This window comes from Syngnathus typhle, linkage group LG15, assembly GCF_033458585.1.
Source record: "Syngnathus typhle isolate RoL2023-S1 ecotype Sweden linkage group LG15, RoL_Styp_1.0, whole genome shotgun sequence".
In the NCBI taxonomy this organism is placed as follows: domain Eukaryota; kingdom Metazoa; phylum Chordata; class Actinopteri; order Syngnathiformes; family Syngnathidae; genus Syngnathus; species Syngnathus typhle.
In genome coordinates this window covers 6,270,808-6,294,858 of record NC_083752.1, presented here as the reverse complement: position 1 = coordinate 6,294,858, position 24,051 = coordinate 6,270,808, and the positions used below count along the sequence as shown (strand labels likewise).

At 42.7% G+C, this 24,051-nt stretch overlaps 3 protein-coding genes across 10 annotated transcripts in view; 1 reads left to right on the top strand and 2 right to left on the bottom strand.

Moving 5' to 3' along the window:
- Window positions 1–703: 703 nt before the first annotated feature.
- On the bottom strand, window positions 704–7,348 carry gnb2 (guanine nucleotide binding protein (G protein), beta polypeptide 2). Its single transcript, XM_061300026.1, has 10 exons — window positions 6,890–7,348; window positions 5,061–5,141; window positions 4,916–4,954; window positions 4,695–4,801; window positions 4,293–4,356; window positions 3,993–4,155; window positions 3,040–3,106; window positions 2,750–2,951; window positions 2,436–2,652; window positions 704–1,694 (listed from the first exon to the last, which is right to left on the bottom strand). The coding sequence occupies exons 2-10, from the start codon at window positions 5,115–5,117 to the stop codon at window positions 1,588–1,590; spliced, it is 1,023 nt and encodes a 340-aa protein (XP_061156010.1). The 5' UTR covers window positions 5,118–5,141; window positions 6,890–7,348; the 3' UTR covers window positions 704–1,587.
- Window positions 5,079–15,325, top strand: slc12a9 (solute carrier family 12 member 9). Of its 3 annotated transcripts, XM_061300023.1 has the most exons (15): window positions 5,079–5,191; window positions 8,406–8,597; window positions 10,317–10,541; window positions 10,609–10,743; window positions 10,818–10,955; window positions 11,070–11,372; window positions 11,441–11,548; window positions 11,700–11,811; window positions 11,896–12,053; window positions 12,148–12,230; window positions 12,308–12,432; window positions 12,600–12,792; window positions 12,853–13,039; window positions 13,509–13,655; window positions 13,731–15,325. In XM_061300023.1, exons 3-15 carry the CDS (start codon window positions 10,337–10,339, stop codon window positions 14,570–14,572), a joined length of 2,736 nt encoding a protein of 911 aa, XP_061156007.1. In that variant the 5' UTR covers window positions 5,079–5,191; window positions 8,406–8,597; window positions 10,317–10,336; the 3' UTR covers window positions 14,573–15,325. The 3 variants fall into 3 exon arrangements, with proteins under 3 accessions (XP_061156007.1, XP_061156008.1, XP_061156009.1); XM_061300024.1 differs by lacking the exon at window positions 5,079–5,191 and having other exon boundaries at window positions 8,372–8,597; XM_061300025.1 differs by lacking the exon at window positions 5,079–5,191 and having other exon boundaries at window positions 8,373–8,597; window positions 12,853–13,027.
- A 2,868-nt stretch (window positions 15,326–18,193) lies between these two features.
- cpeb4b (cytoplasmic polyadenylation element binding protein 4b) overlaps window positions 18,194–24,051 on the bottom strand; it is a 41,097-nt gene continuing 35,239 nt past the window's right edge. For all 6 annotated transcript variants that reach the window (XM_061298821.1, XM_061298822.1, XM_061298825.1 and 3 more), the window contains 2 exons: window positions 22,639–22,820; window positions 18,194–22,534 (listed from right to left, as the gene is read on the bottom strand). In XM_061298821.1, coding sequence (XP_061154805.1) covers window positions 22,307–22,534; window positions 22,639–22,820 — 410 coding nt within the window. In that variant the 3' untranslated portion in view covers window positions 18,194–22,306. The remainder of the gene's footprint in view (window positions 22,535–22,638; window positions 22,821–24,051) is intronic.

The window sequence follows — 24,051 nt, the reverse complement described above, 5'->3', positions numbered from 1 at the left end:
GAAGGTTGGGAAACTCTGACGCAAAATGTCCGGCTGTGATTCTACTGTGGGCTCCCTCTCAGGTATGTGAACAAACAAGCGCCGTTCAAATACAGTTCAGTTGTATTTAGCTTTGAATTTACTCACAATACACTTTAATGGAGGTATCAAAAGTACTTTTTAAAATGATCTAAGAGTACTGTAAATTCAAACTGCATGTTACAGTGGCTTATTAAATAGAGTTTTTCGGAATAAAATCTCATTCTTGCTTATGAAAATGGGGTTAAACCACGAGAGACCTGGTTGATCATTTGTGGCAGAGTGCATTGCCGTATTTCGCCACAAAGCGGCACTACAATCCACCGTGTTGATAAAGTATCACTGCTTAGATTCGAGATGCGTTGAAGCAAATTCTATGCTTTTAGCTTAAAAATGAAAAATGCCGAATGAGCTACAATAGTGCCAAAATGAACCCTGTTGTACTGTATTTGTTTTTGATCAATTTTCGTTTCCTTGGTATTCAGTTTTTCTACTGTACTCTTAAGGCTTTTGTATTCTACCATAGCTCTGATCATTGTGCCTATAAACATCTGACTTCCAAAAGCAGCCTATCAAAATTTAGGTCATCCACATTCAACGACCTTTAAAACATAATGCAAACCATTGTGCAAGTATGACACAAATATATTTGCACCAACAGTGCTTCAAAAAAGACCCCATTCAGTGGCAGAAGAGGATATTATTTATTAATATTATGTACAATTTTACCATCGTGATATTCAGATTAAAGTTTGAATACTGGCTCCTGCTCCATTCAGACTCATCTCAATGCTTTTACTTTTTACCCATGTTCTCAAGTTACTTTTCCCCTTATCAATATTTTCTAGTTATAATCCTTTAAGTGTATCTGAGGCACAAGGGAAGAACATGGACAAATTAAGTGTAAAAAGAACTTAAAAAAAAAAAGGAAGCACTGAATATGGGGTATAGCTATAAAAAACGAAAACATGTTTTAATTTGAAGACACTTTTTTTTGGAACCACTTTATGACTTTTTTTTTTTTTTTCCCCTCTTCTCACAATATCACTGATTCTTTTCCACATTCTCCTGAAAAGCAACACAAGTGGCACTGAGACAAAAGTACACAGTAGAGTAGTATTCGTCTTAAGTGCATTTTGGACTTCATTGTAAACAAAGACAGAATTGTCCTTTTGACGTCTTCTGAGCTGTGTCTCTCAGGGGCGGGGTGGGGGGGGTGTAACATTTTAAAAGGCTTCAGGTCATAGTTGTGTGTTTTTCCTTTTAATATAAGAAAGCTGGAGATTTAAATTTGGTCACATTGTGTTGTTTTTTGTTTTTGTTTTGTTTTTTAAGTTTTTTTAAATTATCATACACTGTGTTGTGCGTGTGTGTGTTTGTGTAACCTCGCAGCTGCAGTTTTTGCACTTGAGTCAGCTGAAGGTAGCACGCGTGTATGTGCGTGCGTGTGTGTGTGTGACTAAGTCTTCATACTATGTCTTATGTAGCCTACACTTGTTGCACTTTGTTGGACCTTACATAGAGTGCGAACACTTGTGTTCCAGGAAGTGTGTGCGTGTGTGTCTTCCTTTAGTTCCAGATCTTAAGGAAGCTGTCCCAGGACCCAGTGGACACAGCCATGCCATCATCAGTCACACCCAGACAGCTCACACGATTGTCATGGCCGGCCAAGACTCCTGGAGGAGGGTCGGCATAGACAAAAGGAGACTTGTTAACGTTCAAATGTTTTGCTCTCCAGACTCGAGCTGAGACGTCTTAACCCCACACAGAACACAGCGGGCCTTGTGTTTTACGGTACTTCGCAATCTGACACCAAAATAATGCTGTAAATCTGTAAAAATGAAAGACTTTATTGTCTAAAGGCAAATTATTTACCGCCATTTTGCCCCAAATAATTTATTTAACGCAAGACTTTTTATGACTATGATTATTTGCAACTTTTCTTGGGTTCAGATTCAATTCCTCATTTAGTTTTAACCTATTACAGCATATTCATTTGAATTCGTCAAGCGGGAATCCAGGCTTACACTCTACGGTATATTTATGTGGCTAGCAAGGAGAGCTGTTTATTATTTTCATTACTTTTCAAATATGAACAATTTTCATTGGAATGTGTGGAGGTTTTCTTTTATTTTTTTAAAGTACTAACGTGAGAATATTTTTTACGTGGCACATAGATGCACACTCAGTTACTATAGTATGAATATTTACAGCCCAGAAATGTTTTTCATATGAACATTGACTGTAATGGTCTTTGGTTACAAACAAAATGCTAGTAGCATTGCCGTACTTATTCATATAATATTTTACAATAGGTTGATGATCCATTGGTGTTTTTCATACAAGTATTTAGTTTAATTATAAATTTTCTAAAAAAAAAAGATCAGGTAGGTCTGTGAAATCTGTTCTGCACCCACCTGCTCTGTCTCCCTTCATGGCGTCCCAGATGTTGCAGTTAAAGTCATCGTAGCCAGCCAGCAGCAGGCGGCCAGAGCGGGAGAAAGCCACTGAGGTGATGCCGCAGATGATGTTGTCATGGCAATAGAGACTGAGTTCCTGGTCGGCACGCAAGTCAAACAGCCTGCAGGTGGCGTCATCGGAGCCCGTGGCAAAAGCGCTGCCGTTGGGGAAGAACTAAGGGAGACAACGCCTCATGTGAAGTAAGCGGATGACTACATTGAAGGATCATCTCGAGTCATACTAGTCATGGCGCCATTGTTCAGACACTCACACAGATAGCGTTAATATCCGACTCGTGTCCCGTGAAGGTCTGTCGACACATGCTGTCCCTGATGTCCCACAGTTTGACTGAGGCGTCGCACGCCCCCGACACAAAGGTGCGCAAGTCGGGCGCCAGAGACAGACTCATGACGTCGCCCGTGTGGCCCGAGAACACCGTGGTCTGCTGGCTCGTCTCGATGTCCCACAATGCGCTTGGGGCAAAGAACATTGAGGTCAGATGACCATAATTGAAAAAAAAAAAAAAGAGTTATAGGAATGTGGACAACGTATTGAACTCACCAGGTGGTGTCTCCTGAACTCGTGATGATTTGATTGTCGTCGATGAAACGGCAACATGACAGGTAACCTGAGACAACGCATGTAGAAAACGTGATGCTAGCTAACATTGACCTTTCTCTCACATACACCTCACACACTGTTTTTGCTGACTTGACCTGCCAACCAATCAGGCGACGGAAAAATTCTGACATCAGAGCCAGCGAGCCATCTATTTTCCATATGGCTTTTTCTCTTTCGGGTCCCGGGTGAGCTGGAGCCTATCCCAGCTGAATTTAGCTGTGAGGCAGGCTACGCCCTGAACTCAATGCCAGCCAATGGCAGGGCACTTCCACCATATAGACAAACAACCGTTCACACTCACAATTACGCCTCTGGGCAATTCAGTGAGCCTGCCATGCATCTTCTTTTGGAGCGTTTGACACGCAAACTGTACATAGGAACACCAGGGCCCAGATTGAAAGGCCGACCTCCGAACTATGAGGCGGATGTGCTACTTGTGCACTGGGTGGCCACTAGCTGGCCCTCAGATGTGGATTTGAAATCTGATTAGTGAATAAAAAAACATTGTTAATATAGTTACATCGGATAGCACTGCGTAGCATCCGGAGTGGTGCTATTTGATTGACAGTTAAGCAGGGCGTGGCTTCACTGTATTCAGCAGACGTGTCCAAAGTAGTAAGCTAAGAAAATGGGGCATTTCTCGAAGGTGTGACGTTTGTTTATGCAAGTACGTACGTGACCCAGCAATTAATTAGGCCACATCATTTATTAAAGCAGCAGACCTTATTTAAAGAAATAACCACGCGCTGCCATTCCTCACATCTAGATGACATGAGGTAACATCTCGCCTCATTACCAGCCAGTGATTAATTAAGCATATGAATCAGAAATCTCCACGAGCCAGCCAATCAAAGTATGCCTGGTTCATCAGATTAAGGACAAAGCTCTCTCACCTGTATGCCCAGGTAGTTCCCGGCTGATGCGGACGTTCCCCTCACGTGTTTTCAGGCAGTAGATGGAGCAGATGTTATCAAGGCCTCCACATGCCACGTAGTTCCCGGACGGGGCGTACGCGCAGGTCATCACCCAGGAGGAGCGCAGAGGGATGGCGTGGATCTTGGGAGGAAAAAAAAAAAAAAGGTGACACGTAATGCAACATGTGGAATAGCAACGAGGAAAAAAACGTAGACTGTTACTAATGTAGGGAATTGACGGAAGATGTCAGGAGAAGTGTTACGACTGTGCGAGTGTACCTTGTTAGTGGTGTAGCTGTCCCACACGATCAGTTTGCCATCTTGAGAGGCGCTAACAAGAAGCCTGCAGAGACGCACATTACCTCATATGATCAGAACTCACTTGGGCTTCTCACAAAGCACAACGGAGTGATTACTCCAAATGCTTTCTTAACTTTTACAAACATCTTAGCAGAATTCACGCCTCCCCCCCCCCCTTTGCATTGAACACTTGAGCAATGCTCCATTAATCTCATGACTTCTTTCACCCTGAGCATCATCACAAACGGATCTAGCGCAGACTCATAAAACAAAAATAATCATGAAAATGACACTCTGTAGACCCGCAGACCTTCATCAAGGTTGCAATCAATTTGACTCATTTCACTGAATATAGTGAGAACCAGCAAGAATTGGGCCCACCTTGAGTCTGACCCCCAATGCATGGCATAGATCTTAGCAAGGTGGCCTCGAAGAGTGCGTCTTGTTCGCATCTGTATCCGCCCCACTGGATCCAGACCAGCAGTTATCTAGGTAGAACACGAGGACAGACAGATTTCTAAAATAGGACAACAGGATCTTTTTATTTTTACTGCGTGCTCTAAATTGAATATTGTCATCATCAGTCATTCTGTGATACTCACCTGTGTCAAGGTGGAATCTCCACATGCTTTCCTGGCATCCTGTAAAACACCAAGAAGGAGGGATGAATGAAACAAGTCATCACAGTGCACATACATTACAGTAGAAAGGAGAACCATTTGTGATTCAAAGAAATACTCAACATACTCGTATCTGGTTCCTCAGCTGCTCGGCCTCCTGGCGAAGCTGCTCCAGCTCACTCATTTTGGAATTTGGTCTCGATGCGGCCTGTTAGTTGGAGAAGAACACAAGAGTCCAATCGCTGGATACAACATCAGGTACACTTGCACAGCTGAATGATATCCAATGCATGTATAATAATTTATGGCAGGGATTCTCAAAAGTGGTGCACAGGCTCCCTCTAGTGGTGAGTCACCACCGCCTACCATTCAGTTGTATTTCACTTTTTAGATTAATTATTTTGCATTACAGTTTCAAGATATATTTTATTTGAATCATTCGGGGTTTTTTTTCTACCTGTGTTTAAGCACAGTATAATACAAAACATACTTTTTAGGACTAAAATCTTGTTTTTGATGAACACTTACTAGCTCTACTATGCACCTGTGTTTTAATGTTAGTCATGATGGAGGTACTTTAGACTCACATTTATTTTTAGGCTGTACTTGGTGAAAAAATGTTTGAGAACCATTGCTCTAGAGACAACTGCAGTGGAGTAGTGCAGAGGCAATAACTTGTTTTGTGTGTAAACCTTTCTGCATTTAAATACGTAATTTGGCTGCCCGGACACCCAATTAGGTATACCTGTAGAGTCTATAAATAGGAGCTCTATATATAAAAATAATACTATACCTATATAATAACAAAAGGTTCTAGAGTGATGTAGAACTGTCAAGCATCACCCAATTAAACGAGACAACGAAAATATTAGATTAAAAATCGATTAAAACCTCTCTGACAAACATGTTATATTTGCAAAGGCAGAATTTGTCATATAGATTTATATTTTGGATCTCATTACGTGTAACTAAAAAGGGTCTGATGAGTGGTTCATCTAATGATTGGCTTTCCTCATCCCTGATCTGGATATTAGATTAAAAAAAAATAAAACCATGCTTCTTTTTTTTTTTTAAATCTCTAACTACTAGTGAGGATAAACCCTGTAATCTGTTTACAACGGTGCCTGCACAGATTAAGATGCCACAGAGCCAGTGAGCATCACTAGCAGGCAGAAGATGCTGAGGGACCACTCCCACAAAAGCCGAGGGGACCTGTTACACTTGTGTACCAAGCCGGGATGCACTATTATTAACTATCAAGGTTAACCTATCTCGGAATGGAGGTGGATTTAAATCGTAAATTGACTTGAGGCCAACCGGGGTCACCACAATACACTGAGAATTGCATATTTGAATCAATGATGTGGCTTCAATTCTTGACAGAAATTGAAACTATAGACCACCAATAATAGATTCCAAAAACGACCACCTGACACCTCTGCTTGTGTAAGCATTGAAGAGCTGAGATGTGCAGTTCCCAAAATGAGGCCTAGCAAACATCTAATGGAGGACAAAATGACCCGTTTTTAACATGTCTTTTTTTTTTTTTTTCCTTACTATTGGCATCTTTGTATGGATGCATGATCCGCTCAGGGCATTTTTTTTTTTTTTAAGCTAAGAGCACGCTGCCCCACCCCTTTGACTTGCACACCATGGTTACATCTGCATCTGGAGGAGAGCCCACAGCGAACATGAAGTGTAATGTTAGAGATAGCGAGGCCCAGATTCTTGCCACAGTCAACACGAAAGCAAAACGGAAAGCACGGGAAGAGGGAGAATGCTCCACACTTCATTCAAAATGGACAACAGGCCCATGGAGGCAGTCATAGCAACAAGATCTCTTTCAATGCAGATGGTTAGAGCACCATCATCATCGTCGTCGTCGTCATCATCATCATCACCCAGCCATCTTACACATTGAAAACTGGCCTATGCACTTTAATGATTTGTGGCTACCTGTTAATTCCACCGATGCTCCTCTGATTGTCGTGGAAAAAGCCAACTCCCTTTAATGAATAAATTTAAATATATATAGATATCACGCTGTTAACAATAACTATTTTCTCTCGCGTTGCTTTATATATGTCCTTAAAAAAGGAAATATGCAGAGAAAGATGCACACGAAGAGGCGTCAGTGGGCAGGCACACGGAGGAGGAAGAGGAGGAGGTCTTCACACATTTCCACACAAGAAAAAAAGAGAGCAAAAAAAATCTACAGCTGTTGCGTAGCGGTTTTTCCCCCTTTTTCACGCCGAACAAGTCCACGTCAACATGTTGGTTATAGATAAGATCCACTCCGGTTCACGCTCGCGTCAAGCCAAGGAGCGTCAAATAGCACTCGCTCGTTTTTTTTTTACTCCGATTTTGCTCTTCGTGACGTGATCTTCATTTCCTTCCTCTCTCAGTGGTTTCCTCCTCCTCCCTCCTCTTCGCACCCCCTCACCCCTCCTTCCCCCTTCATCACTCGACTAATGTACAATAGAAAAGCAAACCTCCAAAAAGCGTCTCGTAATAAGATAACAAAACCATGTTTTTTGTTTGTTTCCTACCAGGCAATAATCAGCCGTGTCGTTTTTGCGAGTAGTTTTTTTTCTTTCTCTCTTTCTAATTATAAGGGAGCGGGCAGATATCACGAGGTTAAGCCGCTGCGCAGCAAAGGGATCTGCAAATATTCAACCAACAACTGCACGTTTGACACACCCTTTAAATGTTATTTCCCATTTGAAAATCAGGATAATGCTGTAATACATATACAGTAAATGGCCTTCCAGACAGACTTCAATTTGTGGTCACATCAGCTGCCCGGGCCCACTGGGGTTAATTGCCTCTAACTGTAACTGTTCTAGTTTTTATTCCAGTACAAGCACACGAACTAACAAAGTTTTAATCTGCATTTTCCTCTACTGGTTTATCATATGGTAGGTGTCACATTGGAGGAATTTGGATGACATTTCAGAGATCTAGTTATTTTTTTTTCATGGTCTTCCATAGTTAAATAACTCAGCATAGAGCGCCTTTGTTTAAAGCCACCCAGTTTCTTACGTGACATTCAAGATAAGAGTGGGCCCTTTGCGGCCCGCTGGGCAGGTTTTGCCGAGGGCTGCATTTGCCATGCAACTGTACCTTATCATGTGACCAGTAGAGCCCTTGCAATCTTCTATTTGAGCTTTACAACAACGCCCCCTGGTGTGCGAAACATATGCAACTTAACACATACAAATTTATTTTTACTGTGTTGTAATTAATATAATAAGTAAATATGATATATATGCACAATATAATGAATAAATATTTATGTATGGTTAGGGTGAATAATAAAATATGTTTGCGTGTGTGTTCTGGTTAGGACGTAAGGGGGGGTGGCTAACGTTGAAAAGTAGCGTCGCTCTTGTTTTGAGGCATTAAAAAAGTGGAGGCGTTCTCCCACCCCTTTAGTAAGTCACATGGTCTGTTTTCCCCTCTCTCGTGACAGTTTCGAGCAACCAGGCGTGTCATGCCGCCGTGTTGTTATTGGGCATATTCCTGCACAGGCCCCAGCTCACAGCTCGGCGCCGTTCACCGGCCCGGGACGGCAACAGCCAGCGTCAAGCGGACCTAAGGCGGACACAAAACGTGGACGTTTACACGCCGGAAGTAGGCTACTGTTTACCCAGGGACGGTCGCGGTAAGTCTGAGAATCCTCGCCGAGGAATTAAGCTGGTCAATGCTCGCGTGCACGAGCCCAAATGTACTTCCATCGTGTACTTCCAATGTCACTTTTTGATGATGCAGTTTTGTTTCGGGTTTGAATGATTTTACGCGGTGTGCCGCCGAGCTGCTTTCACTTCCTGACTCCATAACAACACTAGCAAGGGAGCACTACTCTCAATGCCTCTTGAAAATGTCAACTTTTTAGCGTTCAAATCCGCCACCGTTCTGCGTAAATGTGAAAGAATCCATTCTGTACTTGAACGCGCTACAAACTAAGGCAGAGGGACCACCAAATGGCCTCTGTAGATGGCTCCAGGTGCTTTGTATCAACATCTGGACGGCATCTTTATTTTTAGCCTCAGCAACAATACAAACATTTTAAACTTTTACAAATCAATGTCAGTAACTACCGTACATGAAAATAGTTGCATCCCACCTTGGCATGTTTTCTATGACTCACTTCTGTGCCACGACAACAGTGGTTCCCAATTCTGGGTCCATCACAGAATAATGATGTCATCATGTGATTTAAAAAGTGGGGGACCATTGTCCCAACAAAATAAAGATACTTAGCTAATTACTCCTCTTTATCTTTGGGCTAATTAAAAGCTCAGATCTAATTAGTACTTATCACATGAAACCCTTGCGTGTGCTTTCTTTCTTTCTTTGAATGCTTCTCTCATGTAGGTGACCTAAGGCAAGGACCTTTTATAAATGATACATATGATTCTATAAATGGTAGAGTCTGCATACTGGGCCTCCAAAATATGAAGAACAAACCAGGAGAGACTTTACTCCAGGCCTGCTTTACTATTTGAATGATGTCAAAAACTTTCAAGTAGAAGAGAAGTTTCATGTCTGGTGTCATTACAGTTGCTGCTTGAGCAATTGAGGGGGGAGGGGGGCTTGCATTGCATCAAAAAAAGGAAGAAAGAATGAAATACACACCGCCAAGCTCCCCTTTTTTGTTTTAGTTAGTTTAATGTCAAACGAGACACGAAGCTGTGAGTCAGCTGGCTCCAAATACCAAGCTGAGGTGTGAGCAGTTTTTCTTTATTAGCGCAAGGCGTCACAAACATCACAGGCTGCCTGGCCATTCATGCGAGTGTGGAATTGTTTCATCTTGGCTGCGCTTCATGGAAGCTGTCCACCCAGGCTGGAAATAAGAACAAAATGTGGATCAGATTGATTGTGAAGGAGTAACATGACTTGTCAAATGCATTTTAAAATCAGGTGACTGCTGTCACAGGATGTTAGTTAGTTAACTTTCTTAATCCGACTCTTTGAAGACATGAACATTTTAGTTGAATAAAATGAGATATTACGTGCATTTAAACATGCTCAAATGAGCCTAATCATATGTAATAAGTCACGGGGTGGTCATAAAGTAACTGATTGTCTTTTTCGGAAAGCTCTGAACATGTGACAAACTGTGGGTCAGTAATTTTAAGGAAACTAGATCACATTATACAAAAAATTTTTTGTTAAATGTATCATGTAGTATTGTGGTCCAATGTTAGAAAATGACAAGCAGATGATATGTAAGGAATATTGTGCCAGTGGTGTGCCACATTCTTCATAAACTATTTTTCACATGTCAAAGTTAGCAGCCTCCACAAGATGCTCTTAACATTATTTGTTTTCAAAATCGGGATTCTTGCTTATTTTCATCGAACTGATTTCTGTTCCACAGGGTCAAGTGAGGAAGCAAGCATGTCAAACGAGCGCACCCCCCTCGTCTCTTCAGGGGTGTGCGGTATGACCATGGCGGCGGCGACATGTGGCACCGTACCGGACACGCCCCCTGACGCCACGTCAGCGATGCCGAGTAAAGAACCCCGAAAGCTCAACACCTTTTTCGGCGTGATGGTGCCGACCATCCTCTCCATGTTCAGCATTGTGTTGTTTCTGAGAACGGGTGAGCTGGGAAAACCTCAGCGGAAATATTTGTGTGTACTTTGGTTGACTTGAGCTCCTCTTTTTAGGTTTTGTTGTTGGCCACGCGGGGCTCCTCCAAGGCCTTCTGATGGTGATGGTTGCCTACTTCATCATCGCGCTCACCATCCTATCCATCTGCGCAATTTCCACCAACGGGGCCATACAGGGGGGCGGCGCCTACTGTATCCTTCTTTCTTCAAATTGTATTTCTGGGCCGAGCCTCTTGTGTCTCAAAAAGCTTGACTCCATTTATCAGACATGATCAGTCGATCGCTGGGCCCTGAGTTCGGAGGCAGTATTGGCTTGATGTTCTTCTTAGCAAAAGTCTTTGCGTGTGGAGAATACGTTCTTGGTTTGGTGGAGGCTATTCTTGATGTGTTTGGCAAGGATGCCGGTAGGATTTTTGTTGTTATTTTTGCCATGGCTTATTATTTTTCAATTATCTGTGACATTTGAAAGGATTTACACGTATCGTTGAAGAGCCTTTGCATTCTTGTTTTCTTTTCAGAAACGTCCATGTCCGAAGGCTTGCGCGTGCTCCCTCAAAGCTACTGGTACACTGTGCTCTACTCTTCGGTGGTCCTCCTGCTGTGTCTGCTGGTGTGTCTGGTGGGCGCCCACATCTACTCCCGGATGGCCTTCGGCATCCTGCTGCTGGTCAGCGTATCGCTGCTGTCCATCTTCATCAGCGCTTTGGCCGTTAAGCCTCTGGATTTTGTCATCAGTCACACGGGGCCTGGCAATCAGACGCTACGTTACAACGCTAGCTACACAAGCTTTAACGTGACAACGCTAAAGAACAACCTGGGCTGTGAGTATTTGACGGTGTTTTACTCTTTTGAAATGTTGACATGCGCGTCTCACACTTTTGCCCCGCAGCTGGTTACTCGTTGGACTACAGCACCAACTCAGTCATGTCGTTCGCCACCGTGTTCGCCGTGATGTTCACCAGCTGCACTGGAATCATGGCCGGAGCCAACATGTCAGGTTATAAATATATATATATATATATGATACCAATGAAATATATGGGGCACTAGTCAAGTGGTATCGGGTGTTATGGTATCGGATCATTTCTTAAACGAGTACCAATACTTGTACATCAACACTAACTTGTAGATTGTTGTTGTCACTGAAGGAGACCTGGAAACTCCCAGTGTGTCCATCCCTAAAGGAACCATCGTGGCCGTCATTTGCACCTTCATTGTCTACATCCTTTTCTTCCTCTTAGTCAGTGCCACTTGTGACAGGTGGGAAACTGAAGCCAAACTTGGATTTCATTCCACGTCACTGCTGTTGTAAATTGTGATGGATTTTTTTCCCTCTCTCTGTAGAACTCTTCTGATTCAGGATTATGGTTTCCTCCAAAGAATTAACATCTGGCCACCTTTTGTGACTATTGGCATATACTGTGGTGCTCTCTTTGCTGCAATGTGCTCCATGATAGGAGCATCCCGCATTCTGCATGCTCTTGCTGTGGACCATCTCTTTGGTACGACCTAAGCTCACCAAGAAGACTGCAACATTTTTATCCAAATTCATATTTCTCTAAGCAGATATTTGTTTCTTTATTTATGTTTTTTCAGGTTTGCCATTAGCACCTGCCACGATCACCACCAGATCGGGGAACCCGTGGATGGCGGTGGTCTATACGTGGGGGCTGGCCCAGGTTAGTGGGCTCTCTAATGGCGTTTTTTTTTTTTTTTTTACTCATTGTTCTCACTCGCTTGTGCGTTTGCGTTGCAGTGTGTGGTGTTTGCAGGCCAGCTCAATGCCGTTGCCAGTTTGGTGACGGTTTTTTACTTGCTTGCCTACGCAGCTGTTGACCTGGCCTGCTTGGCTCTCGAGTGGGCGTCAGCCCCAAATTTCAGGTACTCAATGTAGACTACAGGGAAGCCAGTCTGCCATTTTCCTGCAATGATCGTCTGCAGTAATTTTATATTGCCAAAAGTGTTGGCCTGAAAATATATAGTCAAATTGATGGTTGATGGCAAATGATCAAAAACAGACTTCTATTTGTCTTTCTGTTTTTTTACAGGCCAACCTTCCAGTTTTTCTCCTGGCACACGTGTCTGCTGGGGATCCTGAGCTGTTTAGTCATGATGTTCGTCATCAACCCGGTCTACTCATCAGGCAGTATCGTCCTCCTTTTGGTTCTGCTGCTTTTCCTCCATTACCGCTCTCCCACCAGTAGCTGGGGCTACATCAGCCAGGCTCTCATCTTCCATCAGGTACCATCCACACCCATGGCGCCTCGCTCTTAACTTTCTCACTTTCCATTGTGGTTGTAGGTGCGCAAGTATCTACTGATGCTGGATGTGAGGAAGGAGCACGTGAAGTTTTGGAGGCCGCAGGTGTTGTTGATGGTCGCCAATCCGCGTTCCTCCTGCCAGCTCATCCTTTTTGTCAACCAGCTGAAAAAGGGAGGACTGTATGTGCTGGGCCACGTGCAGCTTGGAGATCTGGGTAATGGGAATGGTCTGTGTGGGACAGCTGCAGCTAACAGCGTTAACTGATTCTTATCTTTTCCGCAAACAGCCCCTCCTACCATGCACACGCACACTCAGCCAATCCTCCATCACAATAACTCGTAACAGTGTGTACCATTCATTCACTTCCTGTTTTCTTTACGGTTAACTCGGCCTTGTCTATTTTGAGATGATGAAGGTCACTCTGATGACAATAAGCAAATAATGCATTGTGTAAATGATTTCAGGAAGTCATAAATACAATGCTCATTTGTCGTGTAGATTCAGACGTTTCCCTTTGCTGTACAGTAGTCTTTCTTACACGTCTCATGCCCCCTAGTGGCAATCAGGGGTAGTTGTGATGGGTGCCTGTAGCTTCTCAAGAGTCGCACACAACCACGCGGATGTTCAGATCTTCCTCGGCCTGGAACTTAGGTTGGCTTCCGTGATAATGAATCAAGATCTTGTCTGTCTTTCAGATTCTCTGCCATCAGACCCCGTGCAGCAGCAATACAACTTCTGGCTGAGCTTAGTGGACAAGCTCGGGGTGAAGGCCTTTGTAGACCTGACGCTCTCGCCGTCCGTCAGACAAGGAACGCAGCATCTTCTACGCATCACAGGCCTCGGTAAGAAAAGGAGATGACAAATAGCCGAGGGTTGTGCGCAGTATTCACTCTGCAATGTTTGTGTTTCTCTTCCAGGCGGCATGAAGCCCAACACTCTGATTTTGGGTTTCTATGACAGCTGCACCCCCGAGGACTTCTTCCTCCAAGACACCGCCTTTTGTGGCACATCAGCAGGGCAAGGCACAGACGGCGAATATAACTTTGGGGTTGACCTACCTTCACTCCAGGCCCATTTCCCTCCCGTCCGACACGTGGAGAGCCCTCGCTGGCTCTCCCCAGAAGAGTACGTAGGGATCATTTCCGACGCCATCAAAATGAACAAGAACGTATGCCTGGGCCGATATTTCTTCCACTTGGAGGGCGAAGGGAAGCAAAGCAAAGTGGACGGTTCGGAGCGGACCATCGACGTGTGGCCTCTCAACCTGCTGCAGCCGGGCTGTCGCGATTATCAGGACGTGTGCAGCCTTTTTTTGTTGCAGATGGCCTGCGTGCTCAACATGTCCAACAAGTGGCGCCACGCCAGAATGAGGATCTTCCTCAACGTGGAGACCGAGTCGAGCGACCAGGGATGGGTGGTAAACGAAGAGACCTTTCGAGAGTTGCTAAAGAAGCTTCGGATCCGAGCGTCCATCAAGATCGTCCCGTGGGACTCGGTGGTGCAACACCACGCTCAGACAGGTACCGAGGATGTCGAGGAACAGAGCCACATCCTCTCTGACCACTTCCTGTCAGCGGTGAACTCTATGTTGACGGAACACAGTTCTCAAGCTGCCGTCCGCTTCCTCTATTTGCCGCGGCCGCCCGCTCATCACACCCATTCCCAGACATACTTGGCCCAGCTGGAAGCGGTGACCAACGGTTTGGGTCCAACGCTCCTCATCCATGGCGTCACCCCGGTGACGTACACGGACCTTTAAGTCTTTCCTGACTGCTTCTAAGCACTGGTTACACATGGACGCAATGCTTCAACAAAGCATGCACTCAACACACACTTCCTTTGAGCCATATCATGTGGTCCAATACAAACAACGGCTTAAACGTTCAGCACTTAGAAAATAATAATGCTTTGTGTTGTCAGTGGTCCTTGTTTTGCATTTAACAATTGATGTAATTTTTGTACAGGTAAACCAAATTGGAGTGTCCGGTGGGTGTATGACACTGTATATTCGAAACTGTGTCTGTTACTGTCAGTCAAGTGTAAATACTTGATTAATTCACATTGCCATAGGATATGCTACGATGTTCATGCACTCAAACTGCTTTGGTGATTAAAACAATGTTTACCGGCCTAACAGTACAGTACGGTCTTCAAGTTCAGGTTGAAGGTATTGAAGAGCCTTGAAAACAAAACTACAATTTTGACCAATATGGGACCTTTGTCTAAATATAGCCACATTTTCAGGGATGTCATTCATAATTTTGTGGTATTTAAAAGACAATATTATAATGGTGCGTCGTCTGTTTTAATGTATTTATTTTTTCGCAAGACTAATCTCTTGCAAAAAAGTGTTTTGTTTGCATTGTTTTCTTGATACAAAACATTCTAATTCAGCCTAAGATGAGACCAGTACCAATTATGGCTCAAATTTCATCAACATTGTTCAACAAAGTGAAATGTTACTCAGTTATTGTAACCTCAGCAATGAAGTTAATACAATTTGTGTGTGTTATCCATTGTGTTTGACACTGCGTGTTACTGCACTACAAACAAGAAATTGCCTCATCAGAGTTTCAGTGTGGTGCACTGGTTAGTAGTGTTGGATCGTGAGTGAACGATTCGTACAAAAGAACAAATATTTTCAGTGAACGAGAGTGAATTCTTCCTAAATTGATTCGTTCTTTTTTCAGTTCACATGACTTCAACCAGTAGGTGTCGGTAATTCCTATTGAAGCTGGTGCCACCTCGCCATAAAACAAAACGAAGAAGAAAATGACGTAACTTCCCGTTCACGAACGAGTCGTGAATTGTATTTCCCATTTATCGCAAGAACGGATCAGTGAGGTAACGAGTCATTACCTTCAGCATCAACGTGAACAATTCAGCGAATAAACGTGAGCCAGAATGTAGATAAACGATTTGCCAAGGAAAGAAAGAACCACACACTGAAACACCACTTTTCTGCTCGTTTTCTCAAATTTAACTACTAACTTTATTGCATGAAAGGATGCGCCGTTATGCAACAGCGGGGAGATTATCCTTCTCTTTGGGTAATATTTATTCTATAACACTTACAGTAGTTTTTAAATAACGTGTACGCATATACACGCCTAAATATTGTTATCCAATATATATACTGCTATTTCACATTAGATTGGTGGTTTGAATTTTACTTTTATTATTTTTATTTCAATAAACATTTATGTTTAAACTTGTCTGGTGTTTTATTCCTTGTTTTATTTTCTTTTAGGCATAAAAACAAAAATCTGACATTTGGTTAACTGCTTTATATGACAATATGTATGTGTTTTACGTTGTGTATATGCGTTGGTGTCCCTCAAAATAAAGAGCAAGTAGTCAAATACACGTTCTTGACATGTACAAAATGCATAAAGTTATTAAGTACACCTGAAAATGGTAGTGTACCTAATGGAGTGTCCAAGTGACGTCACAGATCAAACAGCCAATCAGAAAGTGGGGGTGAGGCCGGGTGTGGCAATTTTCATTTAAACCAGTGCTTCTCAATTATTATCTGTTACGCCCCCCCTTAGGAAGAAGAAAACTATTCGCGCCCCCCCCCCCCTCCCCACCGTGACTATCCTAACTTGTCTTGTAAGTCGTAAAATGTTGCACTGTCGCAAACGTGACAGAAGTAACAATGAGAGCGCCACTGCCCCCTGCTGTAGTAAACGCGCAATTACACTTTATTCTAGTACTGCCAAAAAAAAAGCCTGTTCCCCAGGGTCACACGCGAAGACCATGGATTGTTTGTTCTGCTATAGCCTAGGTGACTGATTCACAATTTGGTTTTGTCTGATAATAGATATTAAATAAAGAAAACCAACTGGCTAATTGATTTGTTTTAATTGAGAGAAAAAAAAACATCAGCAAAAGCATTTCACTAACTGACCAGGAGATGGCGACAGCGCGGCATCTGAAGACCATGGATCGTTCTGCTATGCCGGTTTAAAAAAAAAAAAAAAAAAACGTAATTAGCTAGGGGTCAAAGGTCAAAGTTTACGGTTCAAAGTTCACCCAGGGGTCAAAGGTCGGTTCAAAGTTCACGGGGTCATGAGCACATTTTCGATTTTTAACTAGAGTCGAAAGTTCAGGATTCAAAGGTCACCCAGGGGTCACCACGGGGTCACCACGGGGTCACCACGGGGTCACCGCGGGGCCACGGGGTCACCGCGGGTTCAAAGTTCAGGGTTCACTTTTTTTTTTTTTTTTTTTTTTTTTTAGGTTAACCTTTATTTAACCCAGTGCTTCTCAATTATTTTCTGTTACGCCCCCCCCTAGCAAGAAGAAAACTATTCGCGCCCCCCCTCCCCACCGTGACTATCCTAACCTGTCTTGTAAGTCGTAAAATGTTGCACTGTCGCAAACGTGACAGAAGTAACAATGAGAGCGCCACTGCCCCCTGCTGTAGTAAACGCGCAGTTACACTTTATTCTAGTACTGCCAAAAAAAAAGCCTGTTCCCCAGGGTCACACGCGCCCCCCCAGGAATAGCACCGCGCCCCCCAAGGGGGAAGTGGCCTGTTATTAGGTACACTTGAAAATGGTGGTGTACCTAATGGAATGCCCTTGTGATTGCCTCGTTAAGTGCACCTGCGTGAAAAGTTTTAGCTCTGCGGGACGTGAAAATGACCAAAAACTTTTCACGCAGGTGCGCTTAACGAGGGAATCTTGGAAAACATGTTGGAATGCGGCCCCGAGGACTAGAGTTTCACACCTGTGACCTTTGACCATGATATTTCCCTAATGAAGTGGCCTTATATTAGGTACACTTGAAAATGGCGGTGTACCTAGTGGAGTGTCCGTGTGACGTCACAGACAACCAGCCAATCAGAAAGTGGGGGTGAGGGCGGGTGTGGCACGTTTCACTTTCAGTTAATCTTTGGCCATGATTTTTCCCTAATGAAGTGGCCTGTTATTAAGTACACCTTAAAATGGCAGCGTACCTAATGAAGTGTCCGCCTGACGTCACAGATCAACCACCCTTTTACTCAAACACATTCGGTATAATACCATCAACTACAAGCCAACAAATACATCAATGTCAGCATAACGTGTGTCGGCTGAGCTAGCAGCACTACTGTCTGTCACTCACTCGTGAATCTTAGCGAACGACCAATCAGTAGCGAGTGATAGACGGAGGCGGGACTTTACGAGTCAGTGACGTCATTTCCGGTTTACGAACGAGTCAGTGACGCAATTTCCTGCTCACGACCGAGTGAGTGACTGTTGCAATGTTAAACTTTAGACGAATCTTTTGAGAGAACTGATGCTCAAGATTTTGTTAACTTAAAAGAACTGTAATGCACATCACTAACTAGGTGCGGGTCAGATTCCAAAGAAGCACAATGCACACAAACCTATTCATCACAGTTAAGATTTATTTCATTCAACATTTCACATTACAAATATTGAAAAATTATGCATACTGTTATATAAATAGTTGGCCGCAAACAATTAAATAACATTAGATTTTTCTTTTTCGTTTCACTAGCACTTCTACAGACCAACTCCTAGAAATATGGACATATCCGTATTACATAACTTAATCATTAGAAAGGAAAATACAAAAATAGGAACTTATAAAGTGAAATGACAATAAAAATTAAGGTGGTATCTGAAGTAAAAAAAAAAAAAATGCTATTAATAAATACAACAAACCTTCCCATACACAGTTAAAAACTATTGAAATCTTGCCATTAAGTAACATTAACAGACAAATATTTAAATATTTATTTTCCTTCAGAAAATGTGAACCATATATTGTGGAGCACAATATAGCAATTAGTAAAAACTAGACACTTTAACATATTAAAAGCTTCACCTCAAAAATATAACAGAAATCTGATCAAAATTATAAAAATCAATTATACATTCCAATTAAAAATATACCAATAAAGAGCTAAATACATTGTTGACCTAGTAATTACAATGCAATCAATCACAGTAGCTTAAAATAAACCAAATAAGCAAATGAGCACAAAAACCTTATTTTAAATGTTTTAAAAATAACTTCAATTATTTATATTAGTACAAATAGTTGGATTTCATTTCTTTCTTTTTTTTTTTACAAACACCAGCATGAAAAGGATTACATTAAACAGTAGAAAATGACTGAAAAAACATATTAACATCTTCTTTAATTAAATGTCTGCAATAATTAAAAATGGCATTTGAAAGAATTACATTGCAAAGAGTCTTTCGTCTGGAAAAAGGTTCAAAAGAAGTATTGCACATAAAACTTGAAAGTTAACTTGCAACATTGTTTTTTTTAATTCTTTTCTTTTTAACCACATTCAAGTCTTTAAGCTCCCCTTCCTCCATGTAGGTCAAGTCTTCATTTTTTTAAAATTTTTTTTTTAAATTTTAAATCCACTTTTTTTTTTTAATCATTTGAACAGTGTTCTAGTAGGATGCTTGAGTTCGGAACGTTCACGCTCGCCTATTCGCTTTTGTGTTACGCGCATCCCTGCTGAGGTCTGCCAATATGTAAGGGAGTGAGGACAGAAAGGATGGGAAGGGGGTTGAGGTCGGGGGTTCTCTTTAACGACGTCTAGTTCAGAAACATTTGGTGCACACCACAACAGTTAATTTTCGAGCTAATTCACCTCATTTCCACGCATTTTTTTTGTCGTCATGCATGCTAAGGATTACAATAGGTGCTAGTTGGCAAGTTCAAGAATATAGATACTATATATATATTTATATTTTTTTCTTCAAATATTAAAATATCTAAACACCAAACATCCATTCTTTTATTTTGTTTATTTGACAGGGACAATGTACATCAATGAAGATTTCTGTAGATGCACCAAAATTAGCCAAGGGGCTATTTGTCATCTGTAGTCCCTGAGGCAAGGTGTGTGAAGTGTCTTGCCCAAGGACACAACGACACGTGGCTCGGACAGAGCTGGGTTCGGACCGCCGACCCTCCGGTTTCTGACCAACCCGCTCTACTGCCTGAGCCACGGCCGCCACACACATTCTTGTGATACGAGTTTGAGCTTTGAGGCTCCAACCTCATCTTTTTGCATTCTCCCCCTAGACCAGATTTCCTCATATAGTGGCCAAGAGATGTCGACTAGTGGGGAGGTCTTTATTTACTTAAGTGCAGATTGTGGGGAGGCATTTACTCAACTTCAGGTTGGGAGAGGCGTTGAACATTGTGCCCGGATTTCACTGTCGCTTTCGGGATGCGTCTAATAGGGGCGAGGCTTTTATTTAGAAAGATCTATTATGGGGACTTTATTCAACTATATCTTGGAGGCGGCCTTTATTTACCAAAATATGGATTAGGACATGGAGGTGACTAACTACTCATCTTTATTTACTTTTTGTACTTGAGACGGTTTACATGCCTCAGTAGGTGCTGCTGTTTTGTTTAGCAAGACTTTCAACAGCGTTCAGCAGGAGAGCGGCCACTATTTGAGGAAATAAGGCGAGTGCGGAAACCAAAGGTCACGTTTAACAACGAGTTTTAAGATCACAATTTTTTTTTTGTCTTTTTAAATGATTTCTCGCCATGCTATTAGAATTACTAGTCATCACCGAGTGGAAACATTGCGTGTAGGAAAAGCTAAGAAGACCAAGAGAGTGGATACACTTTGGTCTCTCCTCGGCAGATGTGACGTCGCACATAGAGTCCTTAGCACTGAAATGTATAAAAAGCATAATTGAAAAGAATAATATATCTCTTGAAATCGCGCCGCTCATTTCTGGGTTTTTTTCTCTTCTTCTTTAAAATGAACATTTCCATATATGCAGATCTCTCAGTAACAAAAGTACAAAAGCTACCTTTCACAATGTGAAAAAATTGAGGTATTGCAAAAAGGAGTTTCCCCATATTTGTGAAAAATGTGCCTAAAATGACTGCCGGAACTAAAAGGAGGAGGGGAGGGGGGGGAACGGATATTTAGAAAAGTAGTGCATAATAAATGCTTAAATGTGCATGACAAAATAATTTAGCTAGAAAACACTGTTTCAAAAAAATCAGCAGGCCGTGTATTAAAATAATTTTCTCACTATCTCATTTTGAACAGCAAATTCTTCACAAAGTGTTTGAAAATATCCCAGGTGCAAAAAGCCATATGAGGAGCCTCACTCATGAGCAAAATCAAGTTTTCTCTGCACTCCTCCACTACTAAAATGGGAGGATTTTGTCAAAAATTCTCACTTTCCACTGCGTAAATGAATGTGCACATTTTTAGGGGGCGGTGGGGCAAGGAGTAAGTCTTTCTAATGACGCCATTTGCTGCCGATGGGCTTCTACTGCACTACTGTTTTCTTTTTTTTTTTAAGGCCAATCTTTGGTTCTCTGGGGTGGGGGCTTCTAAAGAGGAAATGAGCTACAGTGCGACCCACTACTGCAGAGCCAGTCTTTGGTTCCCCAACCTGCTGGACTTAGGGGGGGGGCGCCTTTCAAGTGTGTGTGAATAGTCGCAGACGATCTTCAGTTATGCTTTCAAAACATGCTGAGTAGGATTAGCTTGGCTAGATGGAGGGAAGCTGGAGGCCATATTTAAACTGCTTCGGCGGTAAAACTGAGCTTTGTGATGTTTCTTTTAATATAGTTGGGTTCTGGATGGAAAAGTGAGGAGGGGGAGAGAGGGGGGGCCCGGAGCCTCCCCATTGCCATACATTCCCATAATGCACTCTGCTCACGACCGCGTAGGTTTCCGTTACAAAATAAACAAGGTGACGACGAAGCTAGCGAGTACAAAAAGTGTGCGAGTAACATCGTAGCTCCGCCCGGAAAAACAACAACACGGGCAGGCGTTCGTGACTTTTTTTTTAAACTGCATCCGGCACATTAGCAGCTGAGTTTGAGGTATTAGTTTTTGCATGTCAAGATGGAGATCGAAATTATTGTGTGTGGAGATCTTTTTTTTCTGAGAGAGAGAAAGAGAGTTTGGCTTTCAGGGCTTCTCTGTTGTGTGCCGCTAGCAAATAAAACAGCTTTGGTTATCAACTAAGTGTATACTGGTATATTTTAGAATGTGAAATAAGTGCACTCTTCTTTAGCGACACCTTTTTTTTTCTTCTTCAATTCATATTTACTCCAGCCTCAGATTGCGTCTTGGGAAAATCAAAAGTGAGCTCTGCTACAAAATGTCAAATGAAAAGGTAATTGTTTGGGGGGCTTATATAAAAAAAATCTCTATATATACACAAAGGAAAGCACGCCAATTGATTAGCAGAGTACCATCGCACACTTCAACTTTCCTATATATTTTTTTCGGGGGAGAGGGGGGGGGGCAAACAATCATTTAAAAAAATAAAACAAAACAGGTTACACTATTTCCTTGCTGGACATACTTGATATAAATCCAGTTTTTTCTTTTGAAAATATAAATATTAACTAAAAAATGTTGAGCAAAAAGGAATCAGCAACAGAAAAGTGCATTTATTCATTAAATGATTTTGCGACTCCTGCACTACCTTGCCATCCTGCTCCCCCTACTGTCCGCCACTGCCGCTCAGTTCCAGCGGAACGAGATGTGACGCGGCCGGTCGCCGCCTTCCTTCACCAGCGGCTTGTGAAACTCGCGGCCGGCGCGCGAGTGGATGGCTGCCCAGCAGTATTCGCAGTAGTACTGCAGGCAGGTGACGTTGGCGCAGAAGAACGGCGCAAACTTGCCGCCGCAGCGAGTGCCCTGGCACTCGTCACACAGCTGGTCGTCCAGCACGTATGGCTTCACTTCCACCTGTTGGCGGAAAAGGGAATTGCATCATAAGACTGAAGTCGGTGCACAACAAATTGTAAAAAAAAAAAAAAAAGTAAGACAAGGTCACATTTCTTTCTACAAACCCGTTTATCGATTTCGCCATGCTGCAGCTGCACAAAGCGAGCACTGATAGCAGCAATGTAGCTCTGCTGATTAGAGAAGGCGACCCGCCCAGCTCCTTTCGGGTACTTCAGCTCAGGATCCGTGTCGATGCCGGCGTAGCAGACGCCGCCGTACAGGCGGTCCATGATCATGGCCAGCTCCACTACAAACGAGAAACGGCATTGTTTAAGAATTTGGATGCTGACAAATGAAATGAACAAGACTTCCACACTCTGTAATAGACACGCCATCAGTGCAAAAACACAGCACAGTACACACAATCAGAATATTAAATCCAATAGTTGCCACGGAGAGCAGAGGGGAAGTGTGAAGGTGAAAGCTGATTTCAGCAACTGCGGCACGCTGAGTGCGAGCGTCGCGGCCAAACAAGCCGGTCGGTCACGTGTCAACACCAGCGAGCATTTGCTTACAGCTGACATTTCAAAGACTGGCAGCAAAGCAATTAAGCAAATGTCGGAACACATGAGGGGGGATAAAGCGGCGAGATCGCACTGATCAAAGCCGAGTTAAACATGAAGAGCGAGACTAAAACGGGTTGGAGCTAAGACGGGGAAAGCAGGACATAGTGCGCATACATCTGCGCGTCATTCACGTTTTATAACAGCTTCAAAAGTGGTGCAGGAAATTTAAAATCATTTGATGCTTGGGTCAAATCTATTAAAATCAAATTTAAGCCCTCTTATTTAAATTAAAGTCATTTTGGGGGGGAAGGGAACCATAGGGATTGCTTTCACACCAGAAGATGGCTCTCTGATCCAAACCAGATCAAGGCTCTGTAAACATGGTTCGGTTTGTGTCGTCTGAATGAAAATGCGTCACACCAAACATGTGACGCCGCTGTCTCCTTGAACACAAGAATCACGAGACGTGAACAGGAAGACACTTTTGGGGAAGAACCCTTTTTTTTTGTGGAGCAAAACTGATGTTTGGGAATAACTATTATTGTCTGGACAGTCTAGCAGGCGACTATTAGCAAATAGAAGTGTACATTGAATAGCAAGACTTAAGCAAACTATCTATGCTAATGCTACCTGTAAACATGATAAAAGCAAAGACGTGTCTATAAATTAAATGGCTTAACACCTCAGGCTGCGAGGCTAAAAATGAATGTGCTCATACAAGTAAACCGCAACATTTACTCCATGATATTTACTTAAAGTAGCTTTTTGGATAAAGTTAGTTCAGTTTAATTTGTCGGTTCATCAATTTTCCTTTTACGTGAAATGTTACCTTCACACAAGCTTTCATTTTTAGCTATCTAGTATTACATGCATAATTCAACCTCGGGCACTGTCACTTGACTCTTTCACAAACCCCAACGTAACCACTGGCAACATTTGGCTCTTTTTCAGCAATTAAAAGGAGCCCAGCAG

Bases quoted from the DNA above. Each gene is read 5' to 3' on its own strand.
- slc12a9 (XM_061300023.1), top strand. From the start codon at position 10,337: ATGTCAAACGAGCGCACCCCCCTCGTCTCTTCAGGGGTGTGCGGTATG. The intron at 11,549-11,699 runs GTTATAAATATA...TTGTCACTGAAG, and splicing joins GGCCGGAGCCAACATGTCAG to GAGACCTGGAAACTCCCAGT. The intron at 12,433-12,599 runs GTACTCAATGTA...GTTTTTTTACAG, and splicing joins GCGTCAGCCCCAAATTTCAG to GCCAACCTTCCAGTTTTTCT.
- gnb2 (XM_061300026.1), bottom strand. From the start codon at position 5,117: ATGAGTGAGCTGGAGCAGCTTCGCCAGGAGGCCGAGCAGCTGAGGAAC. The intron at 4,802-4,915 runs GTGAGTATCACA...TGTTCTACCTAG, and splicing joins GAGATTCCACCTTGACACAG to ATAACTGCTGGTCTGGATCC. The intron at 3,107-3,992 runs GTGAGAGAGCTT...GCGTTGTCTCAG, and splicing joins GGAACTACCTGGGCATACAG to GTTACCTGTCATGTTGCCGT.